The sequence below is a fragment of the Notechis scutatus genome, chromosome 1 (assembly GCF_049901735.1).
Source record: "Notechis scutatus isolate UNSWTSFEM ecotype Mainland chromosome 1, rNotScu1.2, whole genome shotgun sequence".
In the NCBI taxonomy this organism is placed as follows: Eukaryota; Metazoa; Chordata; class Lepidosauria; order Squamata; family Elapidae; genus Notechis; species Notechis scutatus.
Genome location: NC_142009.1, coordinates 156,559,873 through 156,573,095, shown reverse-complemented (window position 1 = coordinate 156,573,095; position 13,223 = coordinate 156,559,873). Strand labels below are relative to the sequence as shown.

The window sequence follows — 13,223 nt, the reverse complement described above, 5'->3', positions numbered from 1 at the left end:
TCCTGTTCATCTTTTTTCATTCCAGAGGGAACATCATAGGTTCAATTGCTACTCCATATAAATCAGGGCCACCTTGTGCAGACTGTCCTTCGGCTTGTGACAACGGACTATGCAGTAAGTTGTTTTTTTTAAAAAAAGCTCAATTATTAAATGAACATTTTTAAAGATCATGTCATGTCACCCAAGTACAGATTTTATATGAACAGCTAACTGCCTCTTGGTAGAATAACAGGCATAATGGAAGACGGTCAGCTATCCAGCAAGACAAACCTAGGCAAGACAACTGGACCACCACAAAATGAAACATGTATTCATGGGATAACCAGACATCTAGACATCGATGGTGCATCTATATGAGCCCATACTAGTCAGTGGTGGGATTCAATTTTTTTTACTACCAGTTCTGTGGGCATGGCTTAGTGGGCGTGGCAGGGGAAGGATACTGTAAAATCTCCAGTCAGAGGTGGTATTTGCTGGTTCTCCAAACTACTCAGAATTTCCGCTACCGGTTCTCCAGAACTGGTCAGAACCTGCTGAATACCACCTCTGATGCTAGTGGTTGCTAAGCCCAGACAATTGATTCAGAAAAGATGAGGATGATATCAATCCATTTTAGCTTATTAAGAATTTAAAATCCATACCAGCTTTCTCTGAATTTTGTTCAGGGTTATTTTTGAAACTAAATCAGCAGCTATATATAATTACTCTAATATATTCATTAAAATAATAACTCTAAGTACTAGAGTATTTCATTTTCATTTTAAAAATCTTCAGCTTTAAAGCACCCTATTAAAAATACATATGTTTGATTCTGAGCTCTAAAACTTTGCATACAATTGTAAAAGAGTCCCTAGCAGTTATGCTTCTGGTAATTTCTCACTTTTATTCATGTTTCCTCTTTTTAAAATTTTCAGCAAATACTTGCAAGTATGAAGATGTCTTCTCAAACTGCAAAATTTTAAAGAACAGATATGGATACCATATTGATTTGGTCAGGACATATTGTCGTGCTACTTGCTTCTGCCACAATGAAATAATATAGCCTCTCTAGAGGAGATTTGCTGGGCAGCTACTTGGGCTTCGCCTTCTTCATTAATCAAACATTATAAGCTGGACTCCTTTGCATCTTTGGAGGCAGCCTTTGGATGGAGAGTTCTTCAAACGGTCCACCCTGTCTAGGAGATTCAGACCAAACTAGGCCCGCCCATAGGACAGTCAGCTTTGGTATGTCCCAATCCTGGATGCAATCTCCACCACAATGGAGAAGTGTTGTTGGTTCTTACCGGATACGACCTTTCTCGTTGGGTGGAGATATCATCCAGCCCCACCCTGATGTGGGTCGTTCCGAATCCAGTGAAGCACAACAACAACAACAACAACAACAACAACAACAACAACAGCAACAACAACAACAACAGCAAAACACATCAGTCTGTCACTATTTCTCCACCAATTTCTGGGGCATCCTTAGGAACAGGGGAGTGTCCTCACAGATCTGACAGACTTAGTCCAATCAGCTAGCAACAACTGACAACCCAATCCTAGATTCTATCTCCACTCAATGAGAAAGCTCATACAAGTTAAGAACCAACGACCGTTTCCTGTTACATTGTAACCCTCATTAGCTCATTTAAGAACATTTGGCAGTTATGCCTGGGTACATATTCCAAAAGGTACCAGGAGAAAAGGACAGAATAAGGCCAGGAAGCTTAGATCTGTTGGGTATGAGCCAGGAACAAAAGGATACAGGTTTACAGATGTTATCAAACAGGTAGTGATTTCAAGAACTGCTAGTTTTGCAGAGTAGAATAATTGGAACATGCTAATCATGAGGTATTCATGCCAACGCATAGTCCTAGTTTATCGGAAGGTGAGATAGGGAAGGAGAGATAGGAAACCAGGTCAGATATAGATACAGAAGAGGATAGGCCCATGATAAAAAGAGAAGACACCGTGGATATAGATATAGAAGAGGAGAGACCTGTAACAGAAACACAGGAACACATAATACCAAGAAGATCTGAGAGGAGTAATAAAGGTTTGTCTTCTGAAAGGTTCACTGCAAGTGAGGTTAGAGCATACAGTGTCAGGAATGAACTCCAAAGTTGCCAGGATATGATGTCATTGTCAGAAAGGAAAAAGGCAGTAGGACACAGATGTATTGTTACACAATGATGTAAAGTATAAAGCATGGTTTGTTGCACATGGTTTGTAATATTGTTTGCTGACAGTGTAATTGGAATTAACCTGGTATGTATGTTTGTTAAAGGATGTAAATGTAAATGGATAAGATGTATCAGTATTTGTAACCTGATGTGTTAAAAAAGCCTGTATCTCTGGAAAATATAATGACTATGTAAAAGCATTTGGATTATCTGCTGTTTGGCTTTAAATAGGAAGAGTGTTAAGGTCTTGGGATTTAAGAGTCAGCCAGCAGTGAAACTAATGCAATATAGGCTGATGCAATAAGAATGAATTAGCATAGCATGGGTATTTCCCTTTAAGACTAGGGATGTGTTCTACCCCTTTAAGAGGTGTTTATATAAAGGCAGCCATTAGAGGGTGTGTTCTCTCTCCTTGTGTCAGGTATTCATTGCAGAGTTCTCTCTGTGTTAAGAACAGTTAAGAAGAAGTTTGCTTGCTTGTAATGTATTTGCCTACCACATATATTTCTGTATATGTCTTGTATATAAACCACTGCTAAATGTCGAAGTCTCTGTGTGCTGTGTTTTGCTCTTGGGTTGTCTCATAAGATCTGTCTCATGCTGCAAACACTCTGACAGGTTATGGGCCCAGTACAGAGAGAAGGTCAGAGTGACTGGAAAGCCTAGAGAGAAGAGAAACCCAGTGGGAGCTTACATCCGGATAAGTGGTTTAAATTGTGGTTAGTGGCAACATGGCCTCTGTTGGTGTAATCGGAGGAGGTTTATTGGTGTCTCGGCTGAATGAGACAAAATACCTCTCCTGGAATGTGAAGTTGGAAGTGTATCTGCAGAGGGAGGAGTTGTGGATGATTGTTACAAATCCACCAGCAGTCCTGGATAATGGAGACCAGAGGAAAAATGAAAACACATTATCCAGCATAATTTTGGCTTTGGAGGACAGTCAGCTGACATACGTGAGGGGTCTCCAGTCTGCAAGAGTGCTGGGAGGCATTGCTCAGTGTGTACATCAGAGAAACTGCGGGCAGTAAAGTGTTGCTGACTAAGAGGCTGTATAAGGCACAGCTAAAGCTAGGGGAGTGTATGTCCACACATCTGCAGAATATGAGAAGGGCATTCCTTGAGTTGGAAGAAAGAGGAATGACATTTACTGAGGCACGCAAGGTGTATATGGTGCTCAGTTCCCTGGGCAGTTCATGGGATGTTCTTGTGACAAGTCTGGAGCCTATGCAAGAGCAGGATTTAACCATGGCATATTTGACAGGTCGATTGTTAGAGGAGGAGCAGAAATGGCTGGGGAGAAGACCAGGAATGGGAGGAGAGAGCTTTCAGTACAAACCAGCATCTACAAAGGTCAAGGATGGAGGCAAAGCGGCTGAGACAGTGAATTTGTGAAGAGATGCTACACGTGGTACATACTCTGACAAAAAAGCCTGGAGGAAAAATATTAGAATGGGAATGAAAGGACACTTTCCTTTAGAAACTCCTAGTAGTTTGGTAAACATCTGCTTCTTTATGCCTACTCAGTTTAGTGTAGAACATTCATAATAGAAATCCCATTACCACAGTTTTATTTATTTTATTTATTTATTTATTTGATTTGCCAATTGTTTACAAGATAATAAGTATAAGTGTATACATAGTTGTGAATACATGAAATGGGTACATATAAGAAAAATAAAAGAAGAATAAGAGAAACAATAGGACAGGGACGGTAGGCACGTTGGTGCGCTTATGCACGCCCCCTACAGACCTCTTAGGAAAGGGGTGAGGTCAATAGTAGACAGTCTAAGGTTAAAGTTTTTGGGGTTTGGGGAAGAAACAACAGAGTCGGGTAGAGTATTCCAGACATTGACCACTCTATTGCTGAAGTCATATTTCTTGCAATCAAGTTTGGTGCGGTTAACATTGAGTTTGTATCTATTGTGTGCTCTTGTGTTGTTATGGTTGAAGCTGAAGTATTCATTGACAGGTAGGACATTGCAATGTATGATTTTATATACCATGCTTAAATCAGACCGAAGACGGCGTAATTCAAGGTTTTCTAGTTCTAGAATTTCAAGTCTGGTGGCATAAGGTATTCTACAACGAGTAGAGGAGTGGAGAACTCTTCTTGTGAAATATTTCTGGACTTTCTCAATTGTGCTAATATCAGATATGTAATGTGGGTTCCAGACTGATGAACTGTATTCGAGTATTGGTCTAGCAAATGTTTTGTATGCTCTGGTTAGTAGTGTGATATTACCAGAGAAAAAGCTACGTAGGATTAGGTTAACAACTCTTAATGCCTTTTTGGCTATGTAGTTGCAGTGGGCTCTAGCACTTAGATCATTTGAGGTGAGTATTCCAAGGTCCTTTACAGAGCTTGGGTCATCAACAAGATCTTGACTATTCAGCTTGTATTTTATTTTCTGATTTTTTTTTGCCAATATGTAAGACAGAGCATTTATTTGTTGAGATTTGAAGTTGCCATTTGTTTGACCATTCTGATACATAGTCGAGATCTTTTTGTAGGGTAGCAGTATTGTCTGTGGTATTGAACAGCTTTACATCATCAGCGAAAAGAACGCAATTGCTCTTAATATGATCGCAGAGGTCATTTATGTAGAGTATGAAGAGAGTTGGTCCTAGAACACTGCCTTGGGGGACACCACTATTGACAGGTACAGAATTTGATAGGACGCTCCCAATTTTGACCATTTGTTGTCTGTTTGCCAGGAATGCTTCTATCCAGTTATTCAGTTGTCCAGAGATACCATAGGATTTTATTTTTAGGAGTAGTTTGTCGTGTACCACTGAATCAAAGGCTTTACAGAAGTCTATGTAGATTGCATCTATTGCTTTGCCCTGGTCGAGTTGTGTCGTCCATATGTTTTTGCAGTGTAAGAGTTGCAGATTACAGGATAGTTTTTTTCTGAAACCAAATTGTTTATTGGAGAGTAGGTTGTTTGTCTCTAAGTGGAGGATGATGGATTGGTTAATAATTGATTCCATGACTTTACAGGTGACGCAGCATAAGGAGATTGGTCTGTAATTTTCAACTAGGCTTGGGTCTCCTTTTTGAAGATGGGGATGACTGTGGCTTGTGACCATAGGTTAGGCAAGGAGCTGGTCCTGAAAGATTTTTCAAAGATTATGCTTAGAGGTTTGGCTATGGCAGTGGATAGCTTTTTTAAGAAGTAGGCACATATTCCATCCGGTCCAATAGATAGAGATGGTTTTAGATTGCGTAGTGCTTTTTCAACATTGTCTTCTGTAAAATCGATATGTATTAGATCATTGTTGTTATCTGTGGTACGGCTAGGAAATACTGGGCATGATCCATTGCTGTTTACAAATACTGAGCCGAAGAATGTGTTAAAGAGGTTGGCTTTAATGGTGTCGTCGTTGCAGTCTTTACCATCAGGTCCTATCAAGGGTGGGATGGACCTTGAGTCTTTTAGTTTGTTGTTTACAAAATTGTAAAAAGCACGGGTGGAATTGGTGCTTAGAAGGTTTTCCTCTTGTTTAATGTGATAATTGGTGCATTCGGTCTTTATCTGGTGGCATAAATTTTTGTATCGGCTTTTGAAATTGGCAACGTGACCAGATTTGTTTTTCCGCCAGAGTGATCTCTTTTTGGATTGAAGTTTCCTTATTGTTGATGGGTAATCTGCTTTTTTGTTTTGTTTTGGGAGTTGTTGTTGGTACATATAGTTTGATGACTCTTTTGACTTCAAGTAAAAATATGTTGTAATGGTCTTTAACAGTATTGCATCCAGTGAATAAAGATTGCCAATCAAGGGATGAGAGATCGTTGTCTATAAGATCATAGTTGCCTTTTTTGAAGTTACAATTGGGGATTACATCATTGTGGTGATTTTTGTGTGGGCGTATGTTGAGACAAAAGTCAATCATATTGTGGTCACTGCTGGAAAAGGGTTCTTTAGTTTGTATTCCGTAAATTAAATTCAAACTATTGCAGAAGATGAGATCGAGGCAGTTGTTTAGTCTAGTGTTGTTGGTTACTAGTTGTTCCAGTCCCAGATTTGTAATAGCATTGTAGAAGGTTGTGTGTATGATTTCAGTTGTACATTCATTTAGGGTCCAGTCAATATGAGGTAGATTGAAATCACCAAGAAAGATAAAAGGGTATGGGCAGGATGCAGCCCATGTTAGTAATGTATTTAGCTTGTTTACATGTTCGATGTCATAATCAGGTGCTCTGTAACATAGTAAGAATCGAATTGTGATATTTAAGGATAGTTTGCAGATGATGGTCTCAGGAAGAGCAAGCTCCTGGGTAACTTGGATATTTTTTAGATGTAAGGACTTTTTATAGAAGATAGCAAGACCACCTCCTCTACGAATTTCACGATCTGATCGGTAAACATGGTAGTCCCTTACTGTGGTAATGGAGTCAGGGAGAGATGCATTGAGCCATGTTTCACAGACAAATATAATGTCGAATTTAGCCATATTTAGTAGGATGAAAAATTCAGGTATTTTATTCATGAGGCTTCTTGCATTGAGTAGTTTGCATTTAAGGCCAGTAGTAGTTGGAATTGAGGTAGTTAGGGGCGTGCATGCCTAGTCTTGGGTGATGGTGGATCGGTTGAGGTAGGGTTGTGGTTGAGGGTTAAAGCCGAGTTGCGGGTTGTGTGACTTACTTTTGATACAGTCAGCATGGTAGTCAATGTACAGGTCCTTCTCTCCATTGTCTAGGCGTTTTTTGAGTTCAGTGCGGAGTACACGGAGCGGGCACGTTGCTGTATGGTTAGGTCAGGCGACAACAGAGGTTCTTATGGTTGGTGTTGGTTTTGGCGAGTGAATTTATAGTGTAAATGAATTTACGTTTGCTTGATTCATTTTTGCAAATGACCCTGCACAAGCGTGGGGCCACAGAGCCGTCTCTGTTTTTGAGCTCTCGGTCAATGCGGAAATGTCAAGTATTTCATCAGCGGAGATGGTTGATGCTTGATAATCACTGATGATGTTTCGGACAGTTGTGATGTCATCATTGACATTGATGTCCTCTAGACCAAATAAGATGGCGTTTGGGCGTTTCCGTTCACGCTCAACGGCTTCTCTGATGAGGATTGGGATATCAATATTTGTCTGGGTTGTGTTTATTTGTGGATTGGGTTTTGGATTGGGTTGTGGTTGTTGGGTAGAGATGTGGTTTGTAGCTATTGGATGTTCAGGTTTTTTGCGTTGTGTCTTTTTTTTCAAGGTTGGATATTCTTTCTTTTACGGCGTCCAGGGATGCTACTATGGTGTTAAGGGATGTTTCAATGGTTTCGATGGTATCAACTCTTTCAGACAGATCCAGTTTGGGTCTGCATGATTTGCAGAAATATGGAAACTCATTGGATGATTCTAGGTATTGAATCATTTGCTCAGGTAATCCCAAGCAGTCATGATGAGCGTATTTTTTACACAGAGAACATTTGATGGAGTTTTCATTATCCTTTAGATTTTTGTAGCATTTAAGGCATGTGCAGGAGTCTTGTGGTTCATTGGTGGGGATTATCTTCTCTTTAGGTTGTGGTTTGGCATAGGATTTTCTTTTTGGCATCGTAGGTTTGTTAAGATAGTATGTTGATTGAATTAATTAAAGGAACAATTTTGGGTAATCTATATAGCCAATATTACATCAAACAATCAATTGCAGTAATCTCTCTAGTCAGATAATATTCCTGAGAACAATCAGCCTAATCAATTAATTACTCTAATCACTAATCAATTAATTACACTAATCATTAATCACACTGTTCATTTAAATTCACTAAATCATTGATTTTACTATTCAATTAAATTACATGAATCTTGATCTTTTAAACTAGTCAGTAATCACACTATTTGCACTAAACACTCTAATCACACTAATCAATTAAAACAATAAATCAATTAAACCATTAATAAAATATTTTATAGAAATTGATTATCTAATCGTTGATATAGGTGATGAGGTAGAAAAGTTGTAAGTTTTGAGGTAATGAATTAATCAGTGTTTGATTAAAGTAATGAGGTAGTATTAAGAGTCTGCAAGGAAAGGGTTAATTGTTTTACTAGCAGCTGTAGTTGACTGAATGAGTTTAGAAAGGACAATGAAATGGGTGTCTACATCTCCAGCAGGTGATGCCCCCTCTCACAATGGGGAAATTCTGTCCGGGTTTTAATGAAAGGAGCCATATGAGAAACATTGATTCTTCCTTTATTTTGATATAATTTTGCAAAAGCATTTAAGGCCCCCCAATCTACTTCTCTTGCCTTGTCCACTTCCTGCCCCTCTTTGTTTTTTTTTTGTTTTTACAGGGAAAAATTGGTCCCAGATTTTCTCAGGTTGTCAGAAGAAGCAAACAAATAAAGTAATTTGGAAAGAAGATGACATTCCCTTAGATTGGCATGACGAGCTTTGCAAATATTTACAAAATATTAGATGTTTGATTTTATATGACATGTCATTTCTCATAAAGTTTTTTTTATTTTTAAATATAATCAACATTATTACATGGACAGGGATCAACTTCCGGTTGCAAGGCTTCAGCGGCGGCAGGAATCCGCTTCTCTGCGGGTCCCTGCTGCGCTCGCCGCTGAGGTACCCCCGATCCAACTGGATTTGGGGGTTGTCGCTGCCCCGAAGAGGCAGCGGAAGATAGAGGAGATCCGGGCAGGGGTCTTGGGATATCGCACCCCCTTTCCCCAGCCAGCTAGACTCCTTTTTCCTGAGGCGGTGGAGCGGCTGTCAGAAATGGCAGCCCCAAAGGAATCTTCAACCGGATAAGAATGTGCAGGAGGAAGACCGAAGGAGAAGTTTTCTTGGCTGAACCGGGACACTAAGTAACTTTTAAAACACCCTGGAAACCTGACTTTCGGATTGATACATTTGTTTCCAAAAGAAGTTGTTACGGCGGCGAAAGTGCTGAAGGAAAGTTCACCCCCCTTCCTTACGGAGAAAGCAAATGAGCACAGAAAAACCTGCTTCTTTAAGGTAAAAATAAGCTCTTTGTTATAAGTGGGAAGGAGAGGACTAAAAAAGAAATCTTTAAAATTTATTGGAGGAGACGCCTTGAAGATTATAAGACCAACAACTAACTGTAATACGGCTTTAAAATATATTTGGGATCTTGCCCCAGGAGGAAAAGTTGCAAAGAGAAGAAGAGGAAATAATTTCTGTCTGTTTGGATTGTTTGATAACTTTGACATTTGCAAATTACTTTAAGATTAAAAACATCAGGGTTGTTCTTAAAAACTTACAATGGCACTATCTGTGGATCAACTAAAAATGGAATATGAAAAACTAAAAGAAAGAGAACAAAATGACAAGGATTCATTGGGAGCTGTCTTCCACTTCTTAGAAATGGCGGTTTCTACGTACCAGCAAATACTTGAGGAAGGAGAAGGAGAAGGAGAAGGAGAAGGAGAAGGAGAAGGAGAAGGAGAAGGAGAAGGAGAAGGAGAAGGAGAAGGAGAAGAAGAAGAAGAAGAAGAAGAAGAAGAAGAAGAAGAAGAAGAAGAAGAAGAAGAAGAAGAAGAAGAAGAAGAAGAAGAAGAAGAAGAAGAAGAAGAAGAAGAAGAAGAAGAAGAAGAAAAGGAAGCCATTTTTAATGGACAAAAAAGTTTGATTAAGAAAGAAAATAGGAAGAGAGGAAAGAAAAATGAGAATTTAAGATTTAATAAAACAACCATGAAAAATAAAAATAAGGTGGAAAAAAGGTACAATGTTAGAAAGCAATTGAAAAGAGAATTACAACAGAGAGGGGAAGCTAAAAAGGTGGAGGTTAGGAGAGGGGGGGGGCAAAAAGATCAGATTGGAGAAGAAAGGGAGGGAAAGGGGGGGGAAAAGCCACGGTCTCAAACAAGATATCTTTTTTAGAGATAAAGGATAAAGGATAGCCTATAATTTAAGAAAGATTCTGCAAGAGTACATAAGATAGTATTGTAGTATTTGCATTTAAAATAGTCTATTGGAATATTATAAGATTTAATAAAATATTAAAATGTTTTATAATGATAGATTTCAATATTTAATAAAATATCAAAGAGAATGTGTAAAATGATTAATGCTTAGCTATACTATTAAGTAGAATTAGAATTAGAATGGAAATTATATATTTAACTATATTATAAGTTTATTATTCTTTTTTTTTTCAAAATGCAACATGTAGAATGTACCAAGCAGAATCAGGATAGAAATTATGTATTACTTTAAGTGTTACTTTAAGGAAAGGCGTCACACCTTAAAAGTGATTACAGGGGAAATTCTTTGCTAAAGATAAATAAATGATTGGAAAAGAATGGACAAAAGATACAAACATAATGATTTTGAAATAAGATGAAATAAACAAAATATAATTAAGAGAGTGAAAAGAAGGGAGAAGTTATATAGAAAATATAGAATGGTTAATAAGATATGAATGGTATATAAGGTGAGCATGAATTTGATTTAGGTCTGTAAAAAAAGATGTAACCCGGGGCTAAGCCACTTTTCAAAAGATGTTTTATGTTTTATGTTTTGTGTTGTTATTAGCTATGTTTTGATTGTGAATTAATAAAACCTTGGAGGAATAAAACTAAAGGGAGAGAAATTTGGGAAAGACATGTATAAATGATAATTAAGGAGATTTTATCTTTCTATGTCTTGTTTTATGTTTTGTATTTTGTGTGTTTATGCCTGGTTGAGAATTAATTATGCCTTAAAAATAATGCTTTATTTGCCTTGTTAAAACTTATAAGTAATTTTTTGAGAAAGGAGGTTTTATACTTTGATGTGATATGTTTTGTTTGTTTTTAAAATCAATAAAACTTGTTTTAAAAAAAACATTATTACATGGACAGTGTGGCATCTGAGCACGGGTGGGATTCAATCAGCATTACTGTTCAGTGATTACGTTTTGTGCACATAATCCTTCATTCTTCAGTTATTCAATATTTAGTACATCCTTCTAATAATAATAATGCCTAATAATGCCTATTAACACCCTTTTTCAAAACCTGGTCATTTCCTCTACTTATCACTTTAAATATGTTTTGCAAAAATATGTATAACAATATCCCCCCTATTCCTAATTTCTTAATCTATTCTAATTCTTAGTACAGCCAAGCTTATTTTTTTTAAATCCTTTCTATCTGTCATCTCTCATTCTCTTAAAAGTTTTATTTCTTCTCTTTTTAACTTGCCTCCCGTATTTCTCCCTTGGCTTCTTATTTACATCTTTCATATTCAATCCAACTATTTTTTGCTGCCAGTGCACCTGTGTACCTGCCAAATCCTCTGTCTTTTTTCCCAAAAATATCTCATTTTATTCAGTTCCATTTTTTACCTCCTAATATATATTTACCCAACTTTATTGTCTCCTCCTTCTTTTCTCCTTCTTCTATTTGTTGTGAAGTCTGTTCTATGTCATCCTCTAAGCTTCCAGTTATCTCCCTTGTTTCCTGGCTTTTATTATCTTGATTCATTATTTTTTGTTGTACATTTTCAGTCTTTCCAGTTGTGTCATATAGTGTCTTTCGTCTCCCTGAAATTCCTCATCATAGTATCATAGAGACTTTGGAGCATCAACATGGTTTCTTTTTGAAGTGCCTCCAGTTTCTACTGATGTGCCATCTTGTCTTATTTTAAAAGGTCCAAATATTACTCAATGTTCTGCTGATAATCTGTCACTGCTCAAGAGTCCATTCTTTTTTACTTCCCAAAGCCAACAAGTTACTTAATCTTAACATTGTTCATCAGGAGATATAATAATTATGATTCCTTATATCCCACAGTTAGTCAGTTAGTTCCATGTATACAGTCCGGGGTGGTGGTGGTTTCCAGATCGCTCCTTAAACCCACTCTTTGAATTGCTAATTAATTCCAGTATTCAAAAGTCATTCCATTAGATATCCTCCAGGTTTTCAAGGTAACCATAAAGTAGATAAGTATAGAACAGATAGATAATACAGCAGACATTCAGGTGTTATTGTCTTCTCTTATCAGAGTTTTCCAGGGTTGTTTTTTTATTCTAGGAGTATGACATAGATGGTGCCTTCAGCTTAAAATTCAATGTTAAAGCTATTCTGACCATTATTTACTTCAAGTTGGTTCAAAAAAATATTCAATAAAAAGTCAAATATCCAGCATTTTAAAACGCCTGTTCAGTCATGCCAGTAAAATTTATACATCCAGGCTTTCTGTATTTTATAGTTTTTACTTATTTCCTGTTAGGATGCAATTTCTCTCTGCCTCTCTTTAATTGCCGCTTAAAAACATTCCAGAGAGCCTCTTTTCCTGGATTTGTTTTCTTTTAGGGTCAAATCCAAGGCAAAAATTAAAAATCACCTCACACAGCTCCAATCACTGTCCACTCACACCACTCCACCACAATCTTAAGTTTCTTTGGCTGCCCTAGCTTCATGACAGCCATAATGGCTGCCTCATCTTCATCTTTGGAAAGGAGGAAAGAAAACCTAGGTCTAGCAGGAGAGCCACCACTCTCCGTGACCTACAGAGTGCCCCTCCTTTGTATGTCACCCCTACAGAGTGACTTTAGCCCCTTGGAGGGCCCTCCAACAAAGAGGATTTAGTATGGGATGCAGACCCCTGCTCCCCTGTGTCGATCTTGCCACAATGTCAAAACTGGAGCATTTATGTCATTTCTTAAGGTTTAAGTAAACCTGCTCTGATTTGTAAGCCTTAAGCTTACTCAAAGACCTAAAGAGCTTGTAGCATGGTCGTGGTGAGAAGGGATGAAAGATATTGTACATCCTTGGTGTGGTACTAAGACCAAAAGGCACTATGGATATCCTATGGATAGATTTGACAACAGTATCCAAAGAGTTACAAGTATTTGGGGTCCATATTAGGATAGATGGTTACTGTGAATATTCTGTGCCTAAATGTGGTTGAGATAGTCAGACTAATACAGAGTTTTTGAGGATCAATGGTCCTTGGCCTAAAATTTGATAGAAACATCTTCAGATTTCCTTGAGTCAATTCTGATAGACATCCTTAGCAGGTAGAGCTGATATATGACCCCCAGGTTTGTAAATGTGGGAAGCCCAGAGATGTGTCCCTGGTATTTGTCAAGGGGTAAA

The 13,223-nt window shown here is 37.9% G+C and overlaps 1 protein-coding gene across 1 annotated transcript in view; it reads left to right on the top strand.

Annotated features, from left to right (window-relative positions):
- Positions 1 to 13,223, top strand: part of LOC113430936 (cysteine-rich venom protein ophanin-like) — a 45,371-nt gene that overhangs the window by 16,511 nt on the left and 15,637 nt on the right. The window contains 1 exon segment of the mRNA XM_087949457.1: positions 26 to 114. Within this exon segment, the coding sequence (XP_087805583.1) occupies positions 26 to 114 (89 nt within the window).